This window comes from Dromiciops gliroides, chromosome 1 (genome assembly GCF_019393635.1).
Source record: "Dromiciops gliroides isolate mDroGli1 chromosome 1, mDroGli1.pri, whole genome shotgun sequence".
NCBI classification, from domain to species: domain Eukaryota; kingdom Metazoa; phylum Chordata; class Mammalia; order Microbiotheria; family Microbiotheriidae; genus Dromiciops; species Dromiciops gliroides.
Genome location: NC_057861.1, coordinates 635,087,415 through 635,102,125, shown reverse-complemented (window position 1 = coordinate 635,102,125; position 14,711 = coordinate 635,087,415). Strand labels below are relative to the sequence as shown.

General features: G+C 43.2%; 1 protein-coding gene across 2 annotated transcripts in view; it reads left to right on the top strand.

Moving 5' to 3' along the window:
• IL4R (interleukin 4 receptor) overlaps positions 1-14,711 on the top strand; it is a 66,538-nt gene that overhangs the window by 36,856 nt on the left and 14,971 nt on the right. Inside the window, exons 4-6 of one of the 2 annotated variants that reach the window (XM_043979688.1) lie at positions 5,247-5,419; positions 7,188-7,339; positions 14,042-14,213. In XM_043979688.1, coding sequence (XP_043835623.1) covers positions 5,247-5,419; positions 7,188-7,339; positions 14,042-14,213 — 497 coding nt within the window. The remainder of the gene's footprint in view (positions 1-5,246; positions 5,420-7,187; positions 7,340-14,041; positions 14,214-14,711) is intronic. The other variant, XM_043979689.1, reaches the window with a different exon arrangement.

The window sequence follows — 14,711 nt, the reverse complement described above, 5'->3', positions numbered from 1 at the left end:
AGAAAGAGAAGCCGAAAGCTCACCTTCCCAAGCCTATGGTGGTTCCAGGGGCCAAGTCCAAGATGGGAGTGGGGATTGATTGATGATGGTGATGCTGGCAAGTAGGTGGTATGATTTGAAAATGGTGGCCAAATATGTTTTACATGATTGCACATATATAATCTAATTTAAAGTTCTTACCTTTTTAGGGAGGGAGAAGGAGAGGGAGGAAGGGAAAATTCAAAATTTTTTTAAATGAATGTTTTAAATGGCCTTTAAATACATGGAAAAAAGTACTATTTAAAAACATTTTAAAGAATAAAACTATTCGGGGCAGCTAGATGGCACAGTGGATAGAGCACGGACCCTGGAGTCAGGAGTACCTGAGTTCAAATCTGGCTTCAGACACTTAACACTTACTAGCTGTGTGACCCTGGGCAAGTCACTTAACCCCAATTGCCTCACTAAAAAAAAATAAAATTTAAAAAATAAAAATAAAGAGAATTTCATGATTGCCCCCCCCAAAAAAATGGTGTCCAGGAAGCTCTGATTCTTAGGGAGATTATCCTTATATCCAATTTAATCTGCCTCTTTGTACCTTCCCTCTATTGCTCCTATTTCTGCCTTTTGGGACCAAGAAGAAACCCCTTGATCCCTCCTCTTCCTACCTGAAAGTCCTTTAAATATGTGACATTAACTGTCACGTCTCCTGCTAGGTCTTTTAACCAGTTCTCAAGTGGAATGATCTTTTTTGTTGTTATAATTTATCAAATACAATTTTTTAATGGATTGTTGATTTTTTAAAACAGCCAGTCAGTCAGTTCGGTTGTTTTTTCAGTCATGTCTGATTCTTCATGACCCCATTTGGGGTTTTCTTGGCAAAGATACCAGAGTGGTTTATCATTTCCTTCTCCAGTTTATCTTACAGATGAGGAAACTGAGGCAAAAAATAAAAGGTTAAGTGACTTGCCTAGGGTTGCATAGCTAGTAAGTGACTGTGGCCAGATTTGAACTCAGGAAGATGAGTCTTCCTGACTCAAGGCTTGGCACTCTATCCACTATGGTGCCACCTAGCTGCCCTTTTAAAACATCCATTTCCTAATACATTTCTGTTCCATAAATCACCCTCCAACCTTCCCTTTACAATAAAAGAAAAACAGTTAAAAAACCCAGTTGATTGGGGGCAGCTAGGTGGTACAGTGGATAAAGCATCGGCCCTGGATTCAGGAGGACCTGAGTTCAAATCCAGCCTCAGACAGTTGACACTTACTAGCTGTGTGACCCTGGGCAAGTCACTTAACCCTCATTGCCCAGCCAAACAAAACAAAACAAAACAAAACAACCCAGTTCATACAGCTACCCTATCAGACAGCATATGAAAGAGTATATATACAGCATGACCTTTAGGCAATTGACCATCCTGGTCCCCATCTGCTTATATCACATGACAGAACTGTAGTAAGAAAAGTGTTTTGTAAGCTCTAAAGCACTTTTGAATTGTTATTATTGTTGTTGCTGTCCCACCTCCTACTAGACAGCAAGCTCATTATGAAAAATGATGTGTAATGATTGGAATGATGCCACCTACTGGAGACTTGCTGTGGGAAAGCTCTGCCATGAGAAAAATGCCTCAGAGGGCAAGGCCATGTGGCTTTTCCTTGGCGTCAGGAAATGACGTGTGCTCGTGGGTGCTGTCTATCAAGGCTACCAGCCAATCAACTTGAGGAGCCTCCTATTTTCTGGGAGGAGACAGGAAGGAGGAAAGAGAGCCTGCGCGGAGAGCTCTCACTCTTTTGGGTTCCTGACTTGATGGTGGCGGCGGCAGAGGACTTCACAGGAGATTTGAGGAAAGATAGGAATGCCGGGCTGTTGGAATTCTGTTCTCAATCTTTTTCTTTCTATTTTCCAATAAACCCTTAAAAACCTAAACTCGTTTTATCAGTGATTTTAGTCAGTTTCCCCCCAAAACTGGGGGGACAGATTAGAACCCACGTTGAGAATCTTAAATGACACAGATGCAATAAAGTGGCTACAAACACTCCTGTGATCTTAAGTTCCATTAAGAAAGGCAGAGCATCCAGAACCAAGGAGGTTGTCCTCAAGCTGAAGAAAGAGACGTTTCAACTTGACTCATGCACATGTGTGTCTATGTAGATCACAAAAGAGTTCATAGAAAGGGTGGCATCTAATTTGGGCCTGGCTCTCCTTGGCCCCTATTACATTCTGTCTTATCCTGTTTATCTGTGTACATGCCATTGCTCTCTATTAGACTGTAAGCATTTTAGGGGCAGGAATTGTGCTGTCTGAATTCCGAGTGCCTCATAAGGTGCAGCCTTGTGCATGTTTGTGCTTAATAAAAGCTCAGTGAATTGAGTGGCAGAGTTGAATTGGAAGAGGAACCATATCGAACATTTAGTCAAGAAAAGTGCTTTGTAAGCATTAAAGCATGACCCCTTACTGTTCCACATTAGGGAACTGAGGCCCAGAGGCATTAAACCATTGGCTCATGGCCATAGCTGCATTTGTATGGACTTGCTGACACTCAAACCCAGATCTTCCTAACTGCCAAAGTAGGCGATGTAGCCTGTGGCCGTGATTACAATAATAATAATAACCATAACAAGAAAAGACATCCACGCAAAGGTCTAGAGGCTGGCTCAAAAATCCCCTTGTTCAGAATGTGTCAGGTGTGTTGAGGACTGTGTTTGAAATAGAAAATAGTCTTTACCCAGGGATGCATCATCTCCTTTTTCTTTGTGAGTGTCCTAGCGATAGGGCTGGAAGGGTCCTCCAAGGCAATCAATCTAGTCCAACCCTTTCTTTTTGCAGATAAAGGAGCTGAGGCCCATGGAGGTTAAATAACTTGCCTGAGGTCACACAGATAGTAAGCTTCTGAGGTGGGATTTGAACCCAGGTCCATTGGGTCCTCTGACAGAGCTAATACTCTTTCCACTGTACAACCCTGCCTCAATTAGAAAGAGTTCTTGATGTCTTGGAAAGATTATATATGTGGTTTCATGTAGACTATAAAGCTTTCATTGTTTGCTCTCTAAACACAGGTGCTGTGGGATTATGTGTGGAGCTCAGTGAAAGGCTAATTGTCACTAACGTAATCTGATGCCCTAGGCCATTTTAGCTGTTTCGGGAGGGAAGGAGCTTTTACAGAAAGGACAAGGATTTATTAAGCATCTACTTGGGGGCAACTTGGTGGCTCAGTGGATAAAGTACCAGCCCTGGATTCAGGAGGACATGAGTTCAAATTCACCTCAGACACTTGACACTTACTTAGCTGTGTGACCCTGGGCAAGTCACTTAACCCTCATTGCCCTGCAAAAAATAATTATAATAATATTAAGCATCTACTCTATGCCAGGAACTGTGCAAAGTGCTTTACAAACATGAGATCATGTTATCTTTACAATAACTCTGTGAAGTGACTACTGTCATTATACTTATTTTACAGTTGAGGAAACTGAGACAGGCAAAGGTCTTAAGTGACTTGCCCAGGGTCACTCAGCTAGTGTCTGATGCCAGATTTAAACTTAGGTCTTCCTGACTCCAGGCCCAGCGCTATGTCCGCTGTGCCCCCTGGCTGCCACAGACAAACCAATAATGCAGAAAGCAGTCTTTTCTTATGGCACATTTTAAGTTACATCAGGGAAGACAAAAGGCTTGGGCTTGAGTGAATCGGAACAAGGGAAAAGGAATTTCAGGTGAAGGATGTCACCCACCAGCTTTCAGTTACCAGTTACCCAAGTGATATCAAACTCTGATCATTCCTGTTAGTGATTAAGTATGCCTGGATCTTTGTCATTTCTATACCACGCCAGCCCAAATGACATAAATGAAGGCCACAAATTTTATACAGATCCTGAATTAGTTTTAATATCCTTCTTGCTTCCAGAATCACAGATGTGGGAAATAGCCAGGATGAATGAATGGATGGATGGATGCATCATGGATGGATGGATGGATGGATGGATGGATGGATGGATGGATGGATGGATGGATGGATGGATGGATGAATGAGAAAACATTTATTTTTTTTCTCTTTTTTTTTTGCAGGGCAATGAGGGTTAAGTGATTTGCCCAGGGTCGCACAGCTAGTTAAGTGTCAAGTGTCTGAGGCTGGATTTGAACTCAGATCCTCCTAAATCCAAGGCCAGTGCTTTATCTACTGTGCCACCTAGCTGCCTCGAGAAAACATTTATTAAGGGCTTAAGATGTGCCAAGCACTGTGCTAAGTGCTGGTAATACACATACAAAACCAAGATAGTACCTGTTCTAAAGGAATTTGCATCGTAACAGGAGAAGACACCATGTATAGGCCAGTGGTGGCCAGGGAAGGGGGTGCTTTGGTTTGAGAAGTCAAAGGAATGGTGAATGGTGCCTTAGGGGAGTTGGTTGACAGGCCTTTCCTAGTTACATCAGCATTATAGATTTGGTTATGGTTCCAGAGCTAGAAAGAAAGTAGTTGGAACAAAGGGTAGGGAGGGCAAAGGACAGGACATTAGGCTCACAGTGGAAAAGCAAATGGAGAGAAGACGGCCCAGGTAGAATGTGAAGCAAAACTAGAGTTGACTAAATGTACTGTTCAGTCCCTACCTTTGACTTCCTAAGCAGGGAACAGCTTCTAACAGCCTGGTACAAATAACTGATAGGATTCTGAACATATGAATGTGTAGCACATAAGGGAAGCACATGTGAGGGTCTGAATTTTGGGGGGCGGGGGGCGGGGCAATGAGGGTTAAGTGACTTGCCCAGGATCACACAGCTAGTAAGTGTCAAGTGTCTAAGGCTGGATTTGAACTCAGGTCTTCCTGAATCCAGGGCTATTGCTTTATCCATTGTGCCACCTAGCTGCCCCAAGGGCCTGAATTTTATTCCTGAATGCCATTTACTACCATATGACCTTGGGAAAGTCATTCCCTCAGTAAGCATTAGTTTCTTTATTACTTTCCATTAAACAAGGGAGTTATAGATTATGGGATCCTAGAATTAGAACCTAAAAGAAACTTAGAATCCATCTAGTCTAACTCCCTCATCTCATAGATGGAGAAACTGAGGTCAAGGGACTTGTTCAAGGTCATCCAGGTCATAAGCATCATCGGCAGGATTTGAACCCTGGCCCTCTGACTAATGCTCTTTCCACTGCGCCACACTGTCTCCCCTCATGCCAGGGCAGGGAGTAGGGCTAGTCTTTGCCTTGCTCATTCTGTCCCCAGACGATTTAAGATGACCTGACTCCTAAATCATGTGATTTGCAGACCTCAGAGATGTACGCCTAAGAACAAGAGAGACAGCGAAGGCATCCTACCCCTGGAGTGTGTGTGCCAAGGCAAAGCGGACAGCTTTGCCGTAGCAGATGAGTACCAGCTGAAGATTCAGTCCAATACACGGGTCCTGTGGCAAGAAGCTAAATTCTCACCTTCCCAAAATGGTGATTATAAGTGGGGAGGGAGGTGAGGGTAAGCTTTGGATAAGACAAATTCTGTGCCTTCTTCTTGTTCTCTAAGTCGTCTGCTTATGCCTAGAGATCTTTCCTAGGCAAAATGTGGGGGGAAATGTGTCCTGATTTCTGCATATAGCAACTGTAATTGGGGGGGGGGGGTGAGAAGAGATGATAGCTAAAATAATCTCTAAGTTTGCTTCCTGCTTTTGGATGATTGATGATTCAATGAGGAAGATTTAAAAAAACAAAACAAAACAGGGGCTAGGGCCACTGGGCCACTAGAAAAACCAGCCTGAATATGAACTCCTTGTGAGTGTTCTTGAGATGCTTGGTGTATTTGCATGCTCTTCTCATCTGACTAGACCTTAAGATTATTAGGCAGGAGGGGGCAGCTAGATGGTGCAGTGGTTAAAGCACTAGCCCTGAATTCAGGAGTACCTGGGTTCAAATCCGACCTCAGACACTTGACACTTAACTAGCTGTGTGACCCTGGGCAAGTCACTTAACCCCCATTGCCTGCAAAAAAAAAAAAAAAGATTATTAGGCAGGGATTCTATTTACAGAGCAAAAATGACTATGCACAAAGAACTATGTTTTCCTTTTTGCTCAGGTATGGAATGATGATTGATTCCCATACAATTTTCCCATTTTGATACAGATTGCTTGTGCTCCTTGGGGATTAGGGGATTAGGATAGATTTGGGGCCTGGGTTTGGATCCTGTCTAACTTTCTCCGTTCCTCAGTTTCCTCATCTGTAAAATGTGGTTGCTGGACAAGATGACGTTTAAGATCCTTTCCAACGCTGTGATCTTTAGTCATCCTGAGAGAGGAGAAATGACATTAGATTTGGAATCAAAAGACTTGGTCTTTTGACTCTTTGGTCACTAAAAGGGCGGTCATGGACCAACTGCTTCCCTTTCCTAGGCCTCAATTTCTTTATTTATAAAATTAGGGAGTTAGATCCGGTGATTTCCAAGGTCCCTCTAACTTCTGAATCTTATGATCCGATAATTTATTTAGTCTTTAGTGGTACTTTCTCCAAGGTACTTCTGGATGTAGAGTGTGTAAGGGTAGCCCTCCTAGAACAGTCACCTAGAAATATTAGGGTGCTTCTCTGCATAGCCAACCTTCTCTGAAAATCTCCACCAGTACAACTGAAGGACTGGTAACCAGCTGAAGCATGACCAATAATACGAAGGGAGGTAAAGGGGAGAGTTTAAAATACAGAATGGAGATTTTCGACCCATGTTTCTACAGAATTGTAGAGCTTCGTGGGGAGGGGGGAAGGAAGGGAGGGAGGGAGAAAAATTTGGAATTCAAAATCTTACAAAAATAAATGTTGAAAACTATGCTTACATGTAATTGGGAAAAATAAAATACTATTAAGTAAAGAAAGAAAAGAGAAGAAAAAAGAGGGCAGCTAGGTGGCACAGTGGATAAAGTACGGGCCCTGGATTCAGAAGTACCTGAGTTCAAATCCGGCTCAGATACTTGACACTTACTAGCCATGTGACCCTGAGCAAGTCACTTAACCCCCATTGCCCTGAAAAAAAAAAAAAAAGAGAGAGAGAAGAAAAGAATCATAGAGCTTCTCAGTGACACTGTGGCCAGAGGCATTTTTACTGAATGCAGCTTAGTGCCCAGAGCCCCTGGGAAGACAGAATATCCCATTCTTGTTCTGGCTGAGCTCTCTTGGGGTTCCCAGCTTTCTGCCAACTGGTCTAGCATTTACTAATGAGCATCATCTTCCTGACAGTGAAACCAAGAACCCCAAGAAACCTTGTCCTATCTTCGGGAACTTCAAAAAATGAGTTCATCCTGACTTGGGACAGCACTTACCCTTCATATGACCTCTTGACCGACTATCTTAAATACAAGGTTAAGATCCAGAAAAAAGGTACCACATGGGTAAGTTACCCCAAAACTTTGGGGGCTTTTTCATTATTCCTTCCCAGATAAGTTCTGCCAGACAAGCAGCATACAACATCTCAAGGGACTCCAGAGGACATCCATCTCGAGCCCACTTTTCAGAACCAAGGTCATCTTAGTATAGTGGGAAAAGTACTGTCTTAGGAGTCAGAACACTGGGGTTCTAGTCTAGCTATGAGACCTTGGACAGGTCCTCTGGCAAGGCTGTTATCTTTCAGTTTCACCATCCATAAAATGAAGAGAGATTAGCATTCTCTGAGTTTCACTAGGTGTGCCAGGAAATGTTGGGTGTTAAACTGTCGTAGATGAAAGAAAATGTTAATAATTTTGTTTAACATAAATTTTATTTAACATCAAAAATTTTGTTTAATATAAATTACCTAACATATGTAGTATGTTAAGTACGGTATTTCCGAAACTTGCCTATCACATACATGCATTAAACTCAAAACATATCATAATGTAAAACTTGTCAGAGGCAGCTAGATAACTCAGTGGTTAGACAGCATTGAACCTGGAGCCAGGAAGACCAGAGTTCCTCAGACAATGGCTGTATGACTCTGGACAAGTCATTTAACTCTTTGCCCCAGTTTCCTCAACTTTAAAATGGAGATAACAATAGCACTTAGGCCACAGGGTTGTTATGAGATTTGTAGAGTGCTTAGCACAGTGCCTGATAGGCTTATTCCCTTCCCTTCCCATGCCCCCTTGAACTTGGCAAAGAACTTGACAAAAAACAATTGCTGTTATTGAAGAGAAACTGTACGTGTACAAATACAAGTACCAACTCTCTTGCTGTTGCCAACTCAAATGTTCCACGTGCTTTGGTTCTTCCAACAAAAAGCATTATACTGTAAGAAAAAAAGGAGTCACGGGGCTAGATTACTGCCCCAAGATGCCCTTCTAGCACGCACCAAACTCCACGACCATTCTGCTCTCCCTGTGTTCAGAGAATCCAGGGCCTTGAAGAACTCAAAGAAAGTATCATTTAACAGAAATAATACTGGCTCACATTTCTATTCCCCTGCACTGCAGGGTTTGCAACATGCTTTTAGAAGTCTTTCCTGAGCAAAGTATGATGGGAAGTATGGCCTTTTCTCTGCCTGGAGTCCCTTTAACTGCTCAGGGGTTAGATGAACTCAGACAAGATGCTTATTTCATCTCCAATGCTCTATTCTCCAAGCATCCCAAGGCATTCTCAGCTCTTTAAATGGGTTCCTCCAAGGAGAAAGTAGGTGACCAGAAAAGAGAGACGGGCTTCTATTTTTTCACAGAAAGTGTATCATGCAGCCCTTCATTATCCATTTGCACTGGTTTTTCATCTTTTTCTTTTTTTCCTCCTTATCTGACCAGGGTACCTACATCTCTCTTAATATATGGGACATAGCCTGATATAATAACAACTCACATTTCTTTAATTTAAAGTTTGCTTTCTTCACAACAACCCAAGGAAGTGGTCCATAAGGCTAGCTGAATCAGACGTACATCATGCTTCAAATTTTGCAAATTACTTTATAGACATTATTGCATTTGAGTCTCACAACAGTCCTTTGAGGTCAGGTGTATATGTGTGGGGGGAGGGGGTGACAAGTACTGTTGCCCCCATCTTATAGGTGAGGAAACTGAGACAGAGGGGGAGCAAATTAATTGCCCAGAGTTACACTGTTGGTGTCAGAGGTTGAATTTGAACCCAAGTATTCCTGACTCCAAGTCCGACTTTGTGCCATATCCATTGTGCCATACTGCCTCTAATGCAAATATTATTTCTGTTTTATGGATAAGAAAACTGAGGTTCAGAGAGAATTCATTTGGCCGGAGTCACACAATTAATAAGCATTAGAGGCAGGATCTGAATCCAGGTTCCTTTTTCTAAGTGTTCCTTTCACCACTAAGGATATCATATATACACACATACACACACACACACACACACACACACACACACACACATATATACATATATACACACGTGTGTGTATATACACACAGGGCAATATATATATATATATATATATACACATGCAGGGCAATGAGGGTTAAGTGACTTGCCCAGTGTCACACAGCTAGTAAGTGTCAAGTGTCTGAGGCTGGATTTGAACTCAGGTCCTCCTGAATCCAGGGCTGGTGCTTTATCCACTGTACCACCTAGCCACCCCCCACCCTCTCATTTTGCAAATGGAGAAAGTAAGACTTGGAAAAGGGACCTGCCTGGATGGTAGGAAGTAATGGAGTTAGGAACTGAGTCTAGATTCTCTTTCCACTAAGGTACCCATCCCCTATTTCTGCTCGGTAGCTGGTATCCACTCTGATTTTTTCTTTTCCTCTTCTCTACTTTGTGGTTATTTTTCAAGTTTATTGACTCTCATCTCCCCTGGTGACTGCGGCAGCCTGTCTGTAGGCCAGGAGCAGGTCCTCAAGAACAGTGTACACTCACAGAGTACGAAAGTTAAGAGAAGCCATGAGTCAGGACAGGACAAGGCAGTCAGCATTCAGAAGGATGCAAGGGGTGGGAAATGTAGGGGTCTAGACAAATTGTCATCAAGGGACTAAGTGGGGCTGATTTGCAGGAACTGAGGAAGGGAGGGTAAGGCAGTCAGGAAATGGACAGCAAGTAAAGATTTCTCTCCTAGAGACAATCTGTTGCTTTCACAGAAGCTGCTTTTATTCTGTCAGGCCGCTCATAGCCAGTCCTTTGGGACTGTGGCCTGCATGTTTATAAGCATATAGGAAATGGTCCTTAAAAGTAGACAGGAGGGAGCATGTGACAGGGGAGCAGACAGAATTCCCAGGCAGTAGTATGTCCGTGACACGCAATCCTCTTTGCAAGTCAAAAACACAAACAAAACAACACCCCCCCCCAAAAAAATAGTTTCCTTAGCCTTGTTCCATTTAAAAAATTTTCCTTGAAATAAAAAGTAATAAAAAGAAAAAATCCCTGATTTTCCCAGCCTCATTTCCAGTTATAAGATAAATAAAGCCTGTTCCAGTCTCTTTGGGGTTTGTGTGAGTGTATGTGTGTTTTAGTGGATGATTCTTTTTTGCTCTTATTTTGTTTTTTGGGGGTTTTTTGGGGTTTTTTTGTGAGGCAATTGGGGTTAAGTGACTTGCCCAGGGTCACACAGCTAATAAGTGTGTGTTAAGTGTCTGAGGCCGAATTTGAACTCAGGTACTCCTGACTCCAGGGCCGGTGCTCTATCCACTGCGCCACCTAGCTGCCCCTTGTTATTTTTTAAATATATTTTACATATGATATATTATATATACACACACACACACACACACACACACACACATATATAAAGGCTATATCCTCTATGAGGATTGCTGCAGCAGGCTCCCCATATCTCATTATCTCATTCTCCTCTTCCCACTGATCTGTCTCTCTTCACTATCATGTTATTAAGCTCTACCAATCACTCTCTGTAGGAAAAGGCCTGGTCTCAAATACTGTCCTGAAAGGATGCAAACCTTGTTGGGCCTGAGGTCCTAAGTCATCACAGAAATGGGATGTTGGTTAGGACCGTATAGCGCACATGCGCACGCACCCACCCACACTCATGTCTTATTTCCAGAGACTCCAGATTTCCTGGCATTTCAGTGACTGCTCTGCAGAATGGTTTAAACCAAACAACAACCATGTACACTGCTCCTCTCTCTTTCAATTTGTTCACTAAACGCAGCTTCATTATGGGCAGAAATACTGGTGCCTCTGCCTGCAGAGTGAGTAGCTACACTACACCTGTTCCCTTCCCACTTATGCAAGAGAGGGTGTCCAGCTGCATTGCTTTCCTACTTTGCTAAGACCCACTCCCCCCATACATTGACCACACCCTGTGAACAGCACGTTCGCACACTGTCTGTAGCAACAAACAGGAACTTTATGCAAAGAAGCTGCTTTAGCAACACTGGAAATTCTTCAGGAAAGAGGACTGTGGAGGGTAGATCTGAAGCTGAAATTTTAGTCAAAATGCAAGCAAGATCCCAAGACAGTGCAGAAGCAGTTAGGTGGCATGGGGGTTAGAGTGCTGAACCTGCATCCAGCAAGGTCTGAGTTCAAATTTGGCCTCAGCCGCAGATGTGTGACCCTGGGCCACTTATTTAATTCCTGCCTCAATTTCTTCATCTGTAAAACGGAGATAATGATAGCATCTATCTCCCAAGATTGCTATAACAATTAAATGAGATTTTGCCGACCTTATATGAACTATATAAATGCCATGATTATGATTAATACAAAGAAAGAATTTATAATAACAAGATCATATCCCAACACCGGCACACAAAATTATACAGAAGTCTGGAGGAAGGAAGGCAGATTGTACATATTACATTATTCCCCCCGCCCCCCGCCCCCCGCTGACCCTTTCTGGTCTTAAAGTACCCTTGCTTTACTGCTCTTTTGCTGTTGATGAGCAAGACATCGGAACTTTCATCTTTACATCCTGTGGCCTGGGAATGCAATTTCCAATCTGCCAAAATACGAAAGCAATGTACAGGATTGGAATATAAACAAGCAATACGCAAATTATAAGAGCAGTAGATTCAGGAGCGGGAGGGACCTTAAAGGTCATCTAGCCTGGGAAAAATCTCTGAACACAGGACCTGAACTAGAATCCTGGTCTGCCATTTACTATTTACCTTAGGCTAGTCACTTCTCCGGGCCTCAGTTTTCACATCTGCAAAATGAGCCCATCATACCATCTGACTTCGTGTCCTCCAGCTCCAAAATCTGTGGTCCTATGATCCAAGGTTATTCCCCCACCCCCACCCCCACCCCCATTTTACAGATGAAGAAACTGAGGTCCAAGTGACCTGTACAAAGGTCACATAGAGAGTGAACAGTAATCTGGGATTCAAGCCCAGGTCACCAAACTCTAAATCTTACTGTTCTTTCTACAACATCCATGTTCATGAAGATTGGGGTGGGGGGGCAACGAGGGTTAAGTGACTTGCCCAGGGTCACACAGCTAGTGAGTGTCAAGTGTCTGAGATCAGATTTGAACTCAGGTCTTCCTGAATCCAAGGCCAGTGCTTTATTCACTGCGCCACCTAGCTGCCCTCATGAAGATTTTTAATGGAGTTTTACCAGCAAACTTATAACCCAAAGTATTCTCTGAACCTAAGGAGTCAGTAAACATTTGTTGTGTTTACTGAAGGACACTGTGCTAAGTGCTGGAGATACAAATATATGGGGGGGGGGAGTCCTTGCCACCAAGGAGCTTACCATCTAATGGGGAAAGACAATGCATTAAAGAAAGCTGAAAAAATGAGGTTGTATGTACCTAGCCCAAGAGCACGGTCAAAGAATTCCTGCAGCCACATGGGAAATGAGACGTCTGAGGAGATGTCTGTGCTGTCCCCTCTCTTACATGGAGGAAATAGATACCTAAGGCACTGTTAAGTGGCATAGAAGATAGGGTGCTAGATTTAGAGTAAGGAAGACCTGAGTTTCAGTCCTTTGCTTTAGATGCTTACTAGCTGTGGGACCCGGGACAAGTCACTTTTACCTCTCTCCACCTGTTTCCTTCCTCATCTGTAAAATGGGACAATAATGTACTTATGTTAAAGGTCATAGGTATAAAGTGTTTTTCCAACCTTAAAAGGCTATATACAGGGGCAGCTAGGTGGCGCAGTGGATAGAGCACCGGCCCTGGAGTCAGGAGTACCTGAGTTCAAATCCGGCCTCAGACACTTAACACTTATTAGCTGTGTGACCCTGGGCAAGTCACTTAACCCCAATTGCCTCACTAAAAAAAAAAAAAAAAAGGCTATATACATTCTTCCTATTGTTATTTCTACTGTGGTCACTATTGTTATCTCCTGTGGTAGCTAGGGCTAGCAGTAGGCAACATTTTCTCTTTAGTGCCATCTCAGAGGAAACACTGTGGAATAGCGTAAAGATTTCTGCATTAAGAATAAGATGATTTGTGGGGCAGCTAGGTGGCGCAGTGGATAGAGCACCGGCCCTGGAGTCAGGAGTACCTGAGTTCAAATCTGGCCTCAGACACTTAACACTTAACTAGCTATGTGACCCTGGGCAAGTCACTTAACCCCAATTGCCTCACTAAAAAAAAAAAAAAAAAGAAGAAGAAGATGATTTGGATTCATATCCCAGCTCCACCCCTGACTGCCATGTGTTTGACGGCAAATCACATAGTCTCCCTGGTCCTTACCTTCTTTACTTGTGAAGTAAAATGAAGGCAGCTGGACATTTCAATGGGCAGAGTGCCTGGCCTGGAGTCAGGGAGACGAGTTCAAATCAGACCCTAGACACTTACTAACTGTGTGACCATGGGAAAGCCACTTATTCCTGTTTGCCTCAGTTTTCTCATCTGTAAAATGATCTGGAGAAGGAAATGGCAAACCACTCCACTATCTTTGCCAAGAAAATCCCAAATGGGATCACAAAGAGTCAGGCATGACTGAACGAACTCAACAACAAAGTAGAAGAAGGGATTGGCCTAAATGACTTCTAAGATCTCTGCCAACTCTAACTGTATAATCCTTTTCTGTACTTTTTCCTGCCACCCAATGCTCCTTCTTTCATGTCCCTCAATCAGAGTTATTACCATCCACACTTCCCCTGTTACCATAGAGGGAGGAATTTTTCTTGACCCTGGTATTTTATTATCACATACTGAATACAGTGGTTCCCTTCTGATTGCTTGTATTTACTTCCAGCCTGTCAAAGAACTGGAGACCTATGGAGAATCCAACCTGACCATCTTGGCTAACCAACTAGAAAATAATAGAGTCTACATTATTCAAGTGAAATCAGGAGTATCCCCTTCAGAGTACTACAGCTACAGTGGACCATGGAGCGACTGGAGCCACTCCATCGAGTGGCATAATGGTGAGTGGTCAGCATCCAAGTGTTAGGGTGATCTGGAAGGAACCTCGAATTGCATAAGCTGATATGAAGGGCCCAGGGGCTCCCACAACTGCCCAGTGACCTCCAAAGGGAGCAGCACTTTCTCTTTTGTTTTTTGCGGGGCAATGGGGATTAAGTGACTTGCCCAGGGTCACACAGCTAGTAAGTATCAAGTGTCTGAGGCCAGATTTGAACTCAGGTACTCCTGAATCCAGGGCCGGCGTTTTATCCACTGCACCACCTAGCTGCCCCCAGGAGCCGCACTTTTCATAGAAATCTATCCTTCTGAACTTCCCAATGCACAGTGTTGGTTGTTGAGATAGAAGAAACCTTTGGAGAAATAATCTGGTTCAGTCCCCTGATTTTATAGAGATAGAAACCTTGGCCCAGAGCTGAAGTGACTTGCCTTAAGGTTATACAGATATCAAGCAGCAAAATCAAAATTTGAACTCAGAACCACCAGTTCCAAATTTAATGCTC